Below are 14832 nucleotides of genomic sequence, written 5' to 3' on the forward strand. Positions count from 1 at the left end.
AATTTAAAAAATTTAATTAACATCATCTATATCCTTAAAAGACATATATCAATATTTAAATAATAATAATAATAATAATAATATTTTGCTAATCTCATATTTCTCTTAATTTTTTGAACTAATTCAACTCAAAAAAAATATTTAATTTTATTTTAAACTCTAAATATATTTTTTAAGTCCGTCCCTAAATAATAAATGAGTTTTGAAGTACTACTATAAATGAAAATAAGAAATTAAGAGAAAAAATGTGAATGTATTAATCATATTTCAGTTCTATTTAAATATATATGTTTTCAGTTTTTATAAATTATGAATTTTTTATTTTTTTAAAATAAAAAAATATAAAGGGATTTTTCAACAAATACTATCTTATTATTTTATCGAGTTTTTTAATTTTTTACCTTAACCTAAGTCTTTCATTTTATAGAGTTTATTAATCAAAAGAAATTTTTATCATATACTATTTTTTTAAAGATAATTTAAATTAATTTAAAGCTCCTACAAAAAACAGTTGTATGACATTTATATATATATATATATTTTTTGGGAAAATAGGACATTTATATTGTTAGGTGGAGTTGAGGTTAAATGTAATCGAATAGTTTTATTAATTATCAAAAGCAAAATCATATTTCAGAAATATTTACAATCCAATCAAGACTTAATTTTTTTTTTGTCCCAGCTTAAAAAGGGCATTTAGGCCAGAAGAGCTGAACTTAGTTTCAGACTTCTCTCTCTCTCTATAATGTCTGCTTCAGCAAACCTTATGAAGAGAATCAGTTCATCTTCAACCTGCAACAATGGCCTAATTAGTTTAAAGAAGAGATTGTTCTCTTCTCAAACCATATCAGATTCTTTTGCTCAAAGGATTAGAGATCTACCCAAAGATCTTCCTGGAAACAACATCAAAAAGGATATCACTAAGGTAACTAGGTCATCTTTTTTTTTTTTTTATTTAGAATCCTTCAAAGTTCATCAATGGATATTTCAATGCTTTTCATCAGCGATTTGTTCTTCGGATTAATTAATTAATTTTGTTCAGACTAAATCAGGAAAAGAAGCTTTAAATTAATAATTAAATTTATTTTGTTTATTTGAAAATGGGTTAAAACATTAAACCATGTCCAAGATAGATTTTCCCCCAAATTAGTGGTGATACACTAATACAGACACTCTAGTTGTATTCAATTTACTTTGTAATTTTATTAATTAATATGGAAAAATGACCAAAATGACCAAAATGCCCACTAACTTTTATGTAAGGTTTAAAGTTCCTACTTAACTTTTATTGGTTTAATTACTCTCTATAACTTTGAAATATCTCTCAAATAGCCAGTTTTGCTATAAAAGATTGTGTTTTTTTACATTGGAATTGGAATTCTAATAGAAATAGAAGTGTAATTATTTTAATTCTCATTTTATAATGTTTTTATCTTGTTTCACATTTGTATGGGCATGTATTGTTTGGTTTGAAGTGTATAATAATAATAATAATATATTGTGTGGATAAGAATGTAGTGTAAGTTTTTTATTCTTGATAAATTAAATTGATAACATGCATAGCTTAATTTTGTTCCCTTTATATTTAATAATTTATTATTATTATTTTATTATTATTGTGTATTATTATCTTATATAATGATTTAATATTCTTGATTATTATATTTTATATAATAATCAGATTTTAATTTAATAAATAGAATAATTGTAATATATATTTTTGGGTTAGTTTTTTAAAATTTGTTTTAAATAATAATTAATTATATAAAAATAATATTATTTATTTTGATTATTTAATAATAAGAGATTACCTTAGTTAGATAAAAGTTTCATTCCTATTTAAAACACTTTAAGTGGAGAAGTTTGAGATGAAAAATGACTGTTGGGATCAATTTTGTTGATGATCCTTAATTCCTTATCATTTTCTATAGTTATGATTTTGATAATCACAATAAATGTAGAGCTTTCCTAATCATGATTAATCATAAGTGATAACAAATTAATACACATATTAATATTTCAGCTCATTGGTAAAACCCCCTTGGTTTATCTCAACAAAGTTACTGATGGCTGTGGAGCATATATTGCAGTCAAGCAAGAGATGATGCAACCAACTTCGAGCATTAAAGACAGGTTTGTTTCTCATCTCTTGTTATTTTTTTATCGATCAATCGTATTGTTCATGTTTATAACTATGTCTGGTATGATTCTCAATAGACCGGCCTTGTCAATGATCATGGATGCAGAAGAAAAAGGTCTCATTTCTCCTGGAAAGGTCAGTAACTACTCTGTTTTTTACAAAAAAAATCTGAAAGAATTATGTTCTTCAACTGCTAACAATCTGTTTTAAAAAATGGAATAAGACGGTTCTGATCGAGCCAACATCAGGGAACATGGGAATTAGCATGGCTTTCATGGCAGCTTTGAAAGGTTACAAGATGATCTTGACAATGCCATCTTATACAAGCTTGGAAAGAAGGGTAACAATGAGAGCATTTGGAGCTGATTTGATTTTAACCGATCCCACTAAAGGAATGGGTGGAACTGTTAAGAAGGCATATCAACTTCTTGAATCCACGCCAAACGCTTTCATGCTACAGCAATTTTGTAACCCTTCTAATACAAAGGTGAAATTCGATTCGAGTCTGATTTTTGCAACGCGACAGCATTTTGATTATGGTTTTATAGATACATTTTGAGACGACTGGTCCGGAGATTTGGGAGGATACAAATGGACAAGTTGATATCTTTGTGATGGGAATTGGTAGTGGAGGAACAGTTACTGGTGTTGGACAATATCTTAAATCTCAAAACCCAAATGTTAAGGTTACAATTGCTGACATTAATGTTGTTGTTTTTGTTTTCAATATTTATATTTGCATGATTGAAAGGTCTTTAATTTTATTGATGCAGATATATGGAATTGAGCCCGAGGAGAGTAATGTACTTAATGGGGGCAAACCAGGTAATTTGGTAACATTATTGAATCTTCTTTGTGAAACCAGCTTTGAGTGTTGATTGGAGAACTAAGATCAGTTGGTGACTGATGGATGATTTTGTTTTCTGGCTTTGTTTTTATGTTTTAAGTTTCTCTTTAGGCAACCCGAAGCCCTAGATTATTTGAAGTGTTAATCGGCCGGTGGTGGTTGACTCATGGTTGATTTTGTTTCTTTGGTTCTTTTTCGTTTGGCATTAGTTGTACTCGAGAGAGGAATGCTTCTCTTCTTTTATTTTTACTTGTGTATTTTATATAAGAAATTGTGAACAAATTTATGGATACGTATATGGTCTTGAAAATGAAAATGTATAATTTTTTATTGTTGTTTTTTATGAACCAGTTATGTGTGTATTATGCAGGTCCTCATCATATTACAGGCAATGGAGTTGGATTCAAGCCAGATATTCTTGATATGGATATAATGGAAGAAGTGTTGATGGTAATGACATTTTTTAAATATTTTCTTTTATTGTTGTTTAAATCATAGCATCGGGTTTTCAAACTCTTTTTGTTGTAGGTGTCGAGTGAAGATTCGGTGAACATGGCGAGACGATTGGCAGTGGAAGAGGGCCTTATGGTACTAACTTAGTACTCTTTTTACTTGTTAAAATATTCAGTTTTTTTTCCTGAAATTTTAGTGGTTAATTAAATTCCCAAAATATATAATAGGTGGGAATATCATCTGGAGCTAACACAGTTGCAGCACTCAGACTTGCCAATAGGCCTGAAAATAAAGGCAAACTCATTGTGGTATGCATTTAGAAAGAAAAAAAAAACAAAAGTATTCATATGACTGACAATGGGTATCATTTAAATTTGGGTATAACACTCTAGATTTGCAACTTTAAAATAAATGTTACAGAATTGAAAGAAATGTAACTAAAATTACAATAAAAACACAAATATTGGTAGAAATGCAATACTTTTTGCATCTTACAGAATTGCAACCAGACATGCAACATACTTTAGATCAAAGGTTGTCATTTTTCAGCTGGAAATCTAGAATTGCTGATAAGAGATGATTTCTTTTGTAGTGATGATTAATATCTTTTGTTTTGGTTTATATGAAATGGGTTTTTTGCAGACAATTCATCCAAGTTTTGGAGAGCGATATTTGTCATCGGTCCTTTTCGCTGAATTGAGGAAGGAGGCTGAGAACATGCAACCAGTTCCTGTTGACGATTAGGGTTCTCTTCGAACTTCCTTTGTGATCATCGTTGTTGCCTGTTGTTGAAACATTTTAATGTGTTTCAATTGCTTTTACAAACTAGTGTTGCCAATAAATTGGGTTGTTTTTCCTTTTTGGTACATTAATATATGAATAGATGTTTTATGAACTTGCCTTTAAAGTCTTGTCTAATAGACATATATCATTTTTTTCCTTTAGTTTTGTGCAGAACTTCTTTTCATGATTTTATAAGATTTTGTGTGCAATTATAAAATGATATTTAATATGTGACTTTGTGTATGTTATTTGATAAATTTTGTTCGCTTCATTAATTGGTTAAGTGAGTTTACGAATTAGAATTATGCGTTTAACTCAAAAAGATTAGTCACATTTCAAAAATGAGGTAAAATCTAACGTTCTCGGCAAATAATATTGACTTAATTTAGTAATAAAACTAAATTTTATATTCGGACCATTTATACTAAAAAAAAAAATAATTAAAAAAATTCCATTAAGGCTATTTAAGTGATAAAATTAGTGTTTGAAAAATAAAAAATAAAAATATCTTAAAAATAAAATTAGAGTACAGTTCTTTAAAATTTCAAAATTTAAATAAATAAAATCTTATTAAGATGAGGATACAATGAGACGAAACTACCCTTATCCGAAGGCTCAAGCTTCGTACCACATATTATTAGAGAATTCTATCTCAATTCTGAGTAATAAGAATACTTTCTTTTCATATATTTATTAAACTATTTAAAATTAAAATTGTAGTTTATATTACGTGATTTTATAATTTTATTATTTTGTATAATTTTCATTTTTTAAATAAAATATTTTATTAATTTTTATTGATTCTGTCTTCTAAAAATAATTATATAAAAAAAATTAGGTGAAAATTTTTTCAACATTTTAAAGGAAAGCAAACATTTTAAAAGAGTATATTAGTCTAGAAACTCTAAACTATTTATAAACTCAAACTAATTAATACTTAAATAAGCTCTAATTGCATAAAAGGCAATAAAGACTAACAATTTTCAATTTATTGACAATCAATGTTTAAACTCATAATCTCCTCCGTAAGCTTCATTTGGTTCGAGATTCTTCACGCCGAGCAGCTCTCGCATCTCCACGAATTTGACTCTTGTTAGCGCCTTGGTGAGAATGTTTGCACATTGCTCCATAGTGCTTACGAACTCTACGACGATTTGTCGGTTCTCGAAACATTCACGGATGAAGTGGAATTGAATGTCGATGTGTTTGTTGCGTCCATGAAACACCGGGTTCTTCATTGATGTTATTGCGGACTAGTTGTCGACATAGAGAGTTAACGACCTTGGCTCACATCCGAGCACCTCGCTCAACAAGTTTCTCAGCCAAAGTCCTTGACACGACGTTGTAGTAGCTGTCATAAACTCAGTCTCACATGAAGATAAAACAATAGTTCACTGCTTCAGAGATTTCCTGGTGATTAGATTCGTTGAGATAAAACACCATCCCTCTAGTGCTTTTGTTGTCGTCTATGTCATCGGTTAGGCTGTTGTTAGTAAAATCTTCATCCTCTTCTTAACTGAATCTCATAGTTCATCGTTCCCTTCACATAACTAAGAAAGTGTTTTACTGCTTGTTGGTGTAGAGTGGTAGGTTGCTCCATATATTAACTCACTATGTCAACTACATAAGAGATATCGGGTTGAGTGTGCATCAAATACCTAAGACACCCAATGATACGCCTATACTCCTTCAGATCCATTAAGCTTCCTTCTACATCCTTTCCGAGTTGTAGCTTTACTTCCATCGGATACTTGCTCAGGTTGTAATCCTCCACTGCGAACTGTTTCAATACCTTCTTCGTATAAGATATCTGCTTCACCTCGATGTTATCTTTCTTTTAGTCCACCTCGATACCAAGGTAGTACGAGAGTAGCCCGAAATCACTCATCTCGAACTACTCCATCATCTGCTTTTTGAACTCTTGAATTCCCTTGATGTTTGATCTTGTCACGATCAAGTCGTCGATATACACGCCAATAATGAGTACTTATCCTCCATGGCTTCTCGTGCATCCATCCTTCTTTTGAGAACATTTCACGAAGCCGAGACTCCGCATTCTCTTGTTGAGGTAAGTGTTCCACTCCCTTGGTGCTTGACGTAGTCCGTAAAGAGCTTTGTATAACTTGTACACCTTGTTCTCTTTATTTTGATGATGAAGCCTTCAAGTTGAGCAACGTAGACTCGTCTTCAATGTCATAATTGAGAAATGTTGATTTGACATCCAAGTGGTAGATCTCTCATCCACGGTGAGCTGCGATGGTAAGAATTAGCCTGACTATGTCAAGTTTCTCCATCGGTGAAAAGGTCTTCTCAAAGTCAACGCCTTGCCTTTACATGTAGTCTTTCGCTACCAATTTCGCTTTGTGTTTAAGGATGTTTCCTTCGCTGTCTCTTTTCAACTTAAGAACCCACTTTGACCCGATGGTTTTATGATCGGGTGGTAAGTTGGTGAACTCCCATGTCTTGTTCTTCCTGATGGACTCGAGCTCTTTCTTCATGGACTCATACCACGACTCTTTGGTTGCCACCTCGTGATATATTGTTGACTTGTCGGTGGTGAGCAACAACAATTCATCACGATCCATCTCTACTAGTGGTGCCTCCGCATATACATCTCGTAGGATTCCAAACTCCACATAATTTTGTACGAGTTGGTTGTTGTCGAACACGACATCATTTCTCACATGGATTTTCCCGCAAACTGGATCAATAAACCTGTGTCTTGCTTCCGTCTTTGAACTTCACATTTCTAGTGATCTTTTCGTCGATCTCATTGAACTTCACTCGATGGCTCGTCATATGGTTGTTTGCTCCACTATCAAGGTACCACACATCGTTGTAATTATACTCATCGCCACTTGCGAGGAGGTTCGCCATGACTTTCTCTTTATTGAGCAACATCACATATGATTCCTCCTTGGACGATTCTTGCACAAACTCTTCGAATTTTGTCTCATCGTCTTTGGGAAAATAATTTGTCACTCCCTCAGGAAACATTAATGATAGATCCTTGTCATAGAAGCTAGTGAGGTTTGCCTTATCATCTTCGGGAAAAACATTGTCACTACATTAGCAAACATTAATTATGTCTCCTCACCATAGAATCTAGTGAGGTTTGCCTCATCGTTGTGCCTTTTGTTAGGGAACTTAGACAGAAATTCCTCGTAGTTTTGACAAGCGTAACACTTCAGTATGCTCTTGTCTTTGCGGGGCTTGATGTCTTCTTGTTGAGGTGAGCTTTCTCCACGACATTGACCTCGCCCTTTGTCACAAACTCGATTATCTCCACTGTTACCACTATGACTTGACGATCTAGAAGAAAAATTGGCTTATCTATTTTTCTTCATTTGTGACTTCCATTCATCATGCGTGAAGTCCCTCCTCGTAGACTTTGAGACGACCGACGATCTCCTCGATGTTCATATTCTTGAGGTCACCAAATTGCTCGATTGCGGTAACGATCTGCATATATATTTATTGTACGACTCTAAGGAACTTTTTGACGGCCGAGATTTCCCCAACTTTCCCTCCCAACAAGTGGATACCAGTCATGATGGATGTCAATTTCATGGTAAAATCACCCACTAATTCCCCATTCTTCACGCAAATCTTCTTGAAGTGTGTCTTCAAGGTTTGCAATTTTGCCTCCTTGACTATCTCCACTCCAACATGCATCGTCTTTAGCATCTCCCACACTAGCTTGGACGAATCATTCTCGTCCACCATGAGAAGTATGTTGTACGGGAGCGCTTGATAGATGGTGGCGAGAGCCATTCTATCCTTATGTGCGTCCACCTCGTCGAGCATCATGACTTCCCACACTCTTTGTGTTTGTAAGTTTACCCGTATCTTTAATGCCCACACAGAGTAGTTATTCTTCGTGAGTAACGGATACGAGAGTGTCACGTTCCCTTCTCTTTCGATCTTCATTGTCTTTGCATCTCTAGTTCATTTTGACGACATGTTCTTTAAATAGGCTCTGATGCCAAATGTTAGTTCTGATTGGATCTTCTAAGAACAATTATAAAGAAATGAAAAGTTGGAAAAAAATGTGAAGGACAATAATATTTGTTAAAGAGGGAAAAATTTAAAAGTCTTAAGTGTTGTATATCAATATTTACAAGCAAATTTTTAAAGAAGCATATTCGCCTAGAAACTACTTATAAATACAAGCTCAAACCCATTAATGATTAAGAGGAGTGATAGGGGGAGGGAAATTGGGGAAAACATGAGAGAGAAAATGACATGATATCACCTTATTGGTTGGAAAAAGGAAAAAGTATAAGTAGAGGGTTAGTTCGATGATACCAGTACGTTTTATAAAACTCTTTGACCCCTGAATTTGGAGTATCCTACTTTCACGAAATTCACAGGGAGAGTATAGAGAGAAATTTTATTGTTTTTTCAGCCAACCAGATTGCACCACATTATTCTCTCACTCATTCTCTCTTACAAATTCCCTCCCCAATCATTTCTCAATAATTAAATAAGTTATAATTGCATAAAAGACAATAAAGACAAATAACTTTCAATTTAATGACAAATAATGTTTAAACTCATAAATTTTCTTAATTTATCATTAAGAAAATTAATGTGTCGAATTTATCCGATATCTTAGTGAGACTAAAATCCCTATATAATATTATTGACATTTGGACTACGCTGGTCATACATGTTCAATTGTGACGAGGCAAAAGAATGAAAGGCAAGCACCATTATGGGTTATTGGAGAATGCGTGAAGAGCAAGTAGACCACATGCCTAAAAAAATAATGGAAGACATGCAGAAAAGTTATGAAATATAGATGATTTATAATAAGACTTGGAGGTATAGGGAAAATGATTTAATGGCGATGCGAGGAATTATAGAGGATTCCTATGGTAAATTGCCATCATACCTATACATATTGGAGATGAATAATCCGGGTACCATAACAAACATCCAGATGGATGAGCTCTTCCATTTCAGGTATGTGTTCATGTTCCTAGGCGTCTCAATTAGGGGTTTCAGAAGCGGTTGTCGTCATGTATTTTGCGTCAATGCCAGTTTTCAAGTACAAGGTTGGAGGGTCAACTATTAGTGGCTATAGCATTGGATGCGAATGGACAACTATATCATGTTACTTTTGACGTTGTTGATTCATAGAATAATAACTCATGGACATATTTCATGCAAAAACTAAGAGAAGTTATTAGGTCAGTCCTAAATCTCGTCTTTGTATCCGATAGACACCCAAGTATTGGCAATGCTTTGTGCTCAGTTTTTATCATATCACGGTGCATGCACATACCACATCAAGATGAATATTATGGACAAATTGAAAATTGATCATCGCCATGCAGAGTCTGATTTGGCTTCTCGTGCATACAATGTTTCAATATTTAATCGGCATTTTGACAGTATTAAGGCTAAGGACCCTCGTATTGTTGTCTATTTGGAAATTATTGGGATGGAAAGATGGAGTCGTGCCTTTTTCCCTGGTAAAAGATATTATCAAATGACAAGAAATTACGTTGAGAACTTTAATATTCATAGCATGAATGCTAGAAAGTATCCCATAACAATCTTAACTGACTATTTAATATTCACAATACAAGAATGGTTTCATAATAGGAGAGAAAAAGCTTCCAATCACACAAAACATTTATCTCAAAATTATGAAAAGTTCTTATGTGAGTAAGCTGAGAAGGCTAGATTATATAACGTAAATCCACTTAACCGATTTGATTTTATGTGCATGACATTGAATCTGATTTTAATGTTGACTTCAAAGGAATGACTTGTAGTTGTAGGGTATTTGATGTATCTGGTCTTCCTTGTACTTATGCCTTGGTTGCTGCCCGTACATGAAAATTGGATCCCTATGACTTCTGTTCAAGGTAACAATTGCTCACTTGTTGAATCTATATAACCAATTTCTCACATTAATCATTATCTTTTTCAGATATTACTCAACTGAATCGTAGTTGAATGCATACGCGAAAACATGTTATCTAGTTTGTCATGAAGACGCTTGAGATATTCCCGAAAATATCAAACAATGAGTGTGCCTAAAACTACTTGTTAAGGTGAAGAAAGGGAGGCTAATAACAAGCGTAGATCATCCCAAGGTGAGCCTCATAAGGTCTAAAGACGATGTAGCTCATGTGGTGGTCAATGTAATAACAAGACAACATGTAAATTAGTGATGCCGACACCATCTACTACAAGAGCATCATCTCAACAACATGAGCCATCATCTCAGCAACATGAGTCATCATCTTAGCAGTATGAGCCTTTAACTTGAACTTAATGTTGAATAATTTTATTTTATGATTTCATGTATGGCATTTTCTTAAGACAATATTGTATGAATAATTATATTGTATGAAATTAATGTTGTTGAATAACTATATTGTATGAAATTGAATATGTGTTAATTTTTTGAAGATTTTGATGCAATATAATATTCTAAGTGTACTTCAGACAATGGCTTGAAAAACACTTATAACCCACATCAAAAGTGACTCTTAGTGTTAAAAGGTTGGATTGAAATGACTCCAACATAGATATTCAAATTATAATGTTAATTTTTGTAATGTCAAGTTCTACAGAATTGACATGCTTTACACATATGTATCTTAGTTTTTGTCAAGAACTACAGAAGTGATATTACAATATGCGTGAGTTATTGTAATATGCGTATTACAACAATAACTCGCGTATTGCATCAATAACCCACGCATATTACAACAATAACTCACGCATATGACAATATGTGTGAGTTATTGTAATATGCTTATTACAACAATAACTCACGTATTGCATCAATAACTCACACATATTACAACAATAACTCACGCATATAACAATATGCGTGAGTTATTGTAATATGCTTATTACAACAATAACTCTTGTATTGCATTAATAACTCATGCATATTACAACAATAACTCATGCATATGACAATATACGTGAGTTATTGTAATATGCGTATTACAACAATAACTCACGCATATTTTAATATGCGTGAGTTATTGTAATATGTGTATTACAACAATAACTCACGCATATGACAATATGTGTGAGTTATTGTTGTAATATACGTATCATCAACTCACACATATCACAATAATCCTCCATTTTATACTAACCCTACGTTACATCAACTCACACATATTACAATAACCATCTGTTCTATACTAACCCTCCGTTACATCAACTCATGCATATTAAAATAACCCTCCGTTCTATAATATTTTCACACGTCATCACCAGCTCCAACAACCTTGATATAAAGATTTCGTATCAAATGGTCCGTTGGTAGTTGGTAATGATGTGTAAAAGTCTTAAAGATCATAAAAATGACATAAAAGTAGATCTCACGCGTATATTAATAACTTACGCATATTTCAATAACTCACGCGTATTGCCTCTCTATAAAATTTTCACACATTTTAACCAGCTCCAACCAACCATGATATCAAACCTTGATTTCGTATCGGATGGTCCGTTGGAAGCTGATCCAAATGTATAAAAGTCTTATAGATCATAAAAATAAGAATATATTATTTCAATAATGTTAAAACTTTGACTCTCTATAAGACTTTTACACATTTGTACCAGCTCCAACAAGCCTTGATATCAAGATTTCGTCTCGAATGGTTTGTTGGGAGTTGGTCCAGATGTGTAGAAGTTTTATAGAGATTTCATTATGAACCTCCATGCTCAAACTTTGTCTTCATATATAAAAGTGTAAAGGACACAAAAAGAGTGTTTCAATAATGTGAATATACTATTCAATAATGTCAAACTATTTTTTCAATAATTACAAAAACTTACGCATATTACAACAACAACACAGATTATAACAACTCACGCGTATTACAATAACTCAAAATACTATCACATACAAGAATAACAATTCATGGCTCTATAATTTGGTTGAACAACCTGACTGCCCACTTTTGTTTAAAAAAATCATGTTATTTGATACCCCATCTTCTTGACCAAGTTTAGCAGTCACATACTCTATATACATTAATACAAATACACCACAGTCCCCACTTAATTTTGCTTTTGGGACTTCTGGGTGTAGGATTCTATGAAATTTGAAACTATCCTCGGTCATCTTAGGATAGTTGGCAATTTCCACTTTAGACATTGCTTGTTTAAGAAAGTACGGAAACATTTCACATAGGGGTTGCATGAATTGTGCAAATTTTTTGCCCTTGAAAATTGACTGATCACAATCGTACATGTCAATTCGTCATTCTTTAAGTCGCACCACAAACATTATCTAGTGCAAAAAATCGAGGTTTAGTGGGACATAAATGTCACCAACCGTGCTCCACATCAACATATGTCTTTCCTCCGCATCCCAATAGTACTCCATAAAGTTTATATCAAAAGAAAATGATTTTGCATGATAGTAGTTAGATGAACATCCGCGATTGTGAAATCCTTAGTGTAAGTCTTAGGGTAAGTGGCTGCTCATTTTCTTAGCAGAAAACATGCGACATTGATCTCATGTATAATACGCATGAATTATACAATAAGCATGATGCCACCATACGCGTGAATTATATAAAAAAAATGTGAATACTCTATAATGAAGAATACCTCATTAGTGAGCCACTTAGCTTTCAACATTGTATTGAAGAATATATAACCTGAAGAGACAATATTTACATCCACCATTTTAAATTCATTTTTTTCCTCATCAAATTCGTCAACTTTTTCAGCAGTTTTGGATCAAATTTCACCAAAGGATCGTCCTTGACTGGATCTTTGACTCTCATTTTTTTCCAGAAGGGTCGGTGTAGGGAGTAAGTAGTCTCGACCTCGATCTCTTTCTCTTATATTGGATTGAAGTATCCTTGACTTCCACCACATCCTCCTCCCCCATTTGTTTGTCCTTCTTCTGCACCTCCTTCTCCTCCACCCTATCTTCCTTCTTCTTGCCCACATTCTCCACAAACACATCCTCCTCCTCATTGTCTTCCTTCCTCTCCATCTTCTTCTTATGCACCTTCTTTTTGTCCATAAACACATCATCATCCTTCAGCACCACATCCTCCACCTTCTCCACCAATAGAACCTCAGTCTTGTCCTTCACATTGGAAAAAAATAGACAAAATGCATAAATCATACAAAAAGCGTGAATAACTCACGTATTGCATCAATAATACATGCATATTATATCAATAACTCACGCATATGACAATATGCGTGAGTTATTGTAATATGTATATTTACAATAATAACTCACCCATATTGTAATATGTGTATTACAACAATAACTCACACATATGATAATATGCGTGATTTATTGGTGTATTACAACAATAAATCATGTATTACATCAATAACTCATGCATATTACAATAATAACTCACATTCTCCACATCCTCCACCAACAAAACCTCAATCTTGTCCTGCACATTGAAAAAAATTAGACAAAATGCATAAATTATACAAAAAGCGTGAATTGTGCATACCTCATCCTTCAGCACCAAATCTTTCTCATTCACGACATCTTTCTCCACTATATCATTCACCTCATACACCTTCTCCACCAATAGAGCCTCAATCTTGTCCTGCACATTAAAAAAATTAGACAAAATGTGTAAATTATACAAAAATCATGAATTATACATACCTTATCCTTCAGCACCAAATCATTCTCATTCACCACATCTTCCTCCACCTTCTCATTCACCTTCTCCACCACATTCTCCACCTTCTCCACCAAAAGAACCTAAATCTTGTCATGCACATTGGAAAAAATTAGAAAAAATGTGCAAATTATACAAAAAGTGTGAATTGTACATACCTCATCCTTCTCCAGCACCACATCCTTCTTATTCACCTTCTCCACCTTCTCCATCAGATCCACATTCTTATCTTTGTTAATATTTTCATTCATCACATCTTCCTCAATCATCTCATTCACCTTCTCCACATCATCAATCTTCTTCACCAGATCCTCAATCAACACATTCACCTTCTCCATATCTTCCTCATTCACTAATTCCTCATCTTTCTCCTCCAACACATTCACCTTCTCCAAATCTTCCTCATTCACCAGATCCTCATCCTTCTCCTCCAATAGATCACCATCCTTCTCATTCACCAGTTCCTTATTCTTCTCCTCCAACAGATCCTCAGCCTTGTCTTCCACATTCACCTTCTATACATCCTCATCCTTATCTTCCTCAATTTTCTCTTTGTCTTCCTCATCCTTCTCCACCACCACATCCAGCTTCTTCACCACATTCTTCTTCTTCTTCTTCTCCACCTTTACATTCTTCTTCTTCTTTTCCTCCACCAACACATCCACCTTCTCCATCCATTTACCTCCTCAATCTTGTCATGCACATTGGAAAAAATTAGTCAAAAATCTTGAACCTATACAAAAAGCGTGAATTTGAATTATAAATACCTCATCCTTGTATTCCTCCTTCACCTCAACATTCTACTCCTTCTTCTCCTTCCTCTTCAATCTTCTCACGCGTTGTTCCTCCTCTAGTGTGGATGATATTATGCCAAACTATTATTGTAGTTGGTTCAACATCTCTTTTATGAGATTTATTTCAGTTTTTAGTTCATTTACCTCCTTTGTTAGTTG

The 14832-nt window shown here is 33.5% G+C and overlaps 2 protein-coding genes across 2 annotated transcripts; one reads left to right on the forward strand and one right to left on the reverse strand.

The window, feature by feature from the left end:
* The first annotated feature begins 706 nt into the window (after positions 1-706).
* LOC124919551 (bifunctional L-3-cyanoalanine synthase/cysteine synthase 1, mitochondrial) lies at positions 707-4295 on the forward strand. The gene is made up of 10 exons (XM_047459812.1): positions 707-925; positions 2024-2133; positions 2218-2275; positions 2364-2627; positions 2689-2826; positions 2914-2965; positions 3358-3437; positions 3516-3575; positions 3668-3748; positions 4083-4295. Exons 1-10 carry the CDS (start codon positions 746-748, stop codon positions 4182-4184), a joined length of 1125 nt encoding a protein of 374 aa, XP_047315768.1. The 5' UTR covers positions 707-745; the 3' UTR covers positions 4185-4295.
* A 2634-nt stretch (positions 4296-6929) lies between these two features.
* On the reverse strand, positions 6930-8153 carry LOC124940210. Its single transcript, XM_047480699.1, has 2 exons — positions 7720-8153; positions 6930-7287 (listed from the first exon to the last, which is right to left on the reverse strand). The coding sequence occupies exons 1-2, from the start codon at positions 8151-8153 to the stop codon at positions 6930-6932; spliced, it is 792 nt and encodes a 263-aa protein (XP_047336655.1).
* Between the last annotated feature and the right edge of the window lie 6679 nt (positions 8154-14832).

This window comes from Impatiens glandulifera, chromosome 1 (genome assembly GCF_907164915.1).
Source record: "Impatiens glandulifera chromosome 1, dImpGla2.1, whole genome shotgun sequence".
NCBI lineage: Eukaryota > Viridiplantae > Streptophyta > Magnoliopsida > Ericales > Balsaminaceae > Impatiens > Impatiens glandulifera.

Coding starts and splice junctions, on each gene's coding strand:
- LOC124940210 (XM_047480699.1), bottom strand. CDS start 8,153: ATGAAGATCGAAAGAGAAGGGAACGTGACACTCTCGTATCCGTTACTC. Junction 7,288..7,719: donor GAAATCTCGGCCGTCAAAAA/GTTCCTTAGAGT, acceptor TTGCTAATGTAG/TGACAATGTTTTTCCCGAAG.
- LOC124919551 (XM_047459812.1), top strand. CDS start 746: ATGTCTGCTTCAGCAAACCTTATGAAGAGAATCAGTTCATCTTCAACC. Junction 2,966..3,357: donor ACTTAATGGGGGCAAACCAG/GTAATTTGGTAA, acceptor TGTATTATGCAG/GTCCTCATCATATTACAGGC. Junction 3,576..3,667: donor CAGTGGAAGAGGGCCTTATG/GTACTAACTTAG, acceptor AATATATAATAG/GTGGGAATATCATCTGGAGC.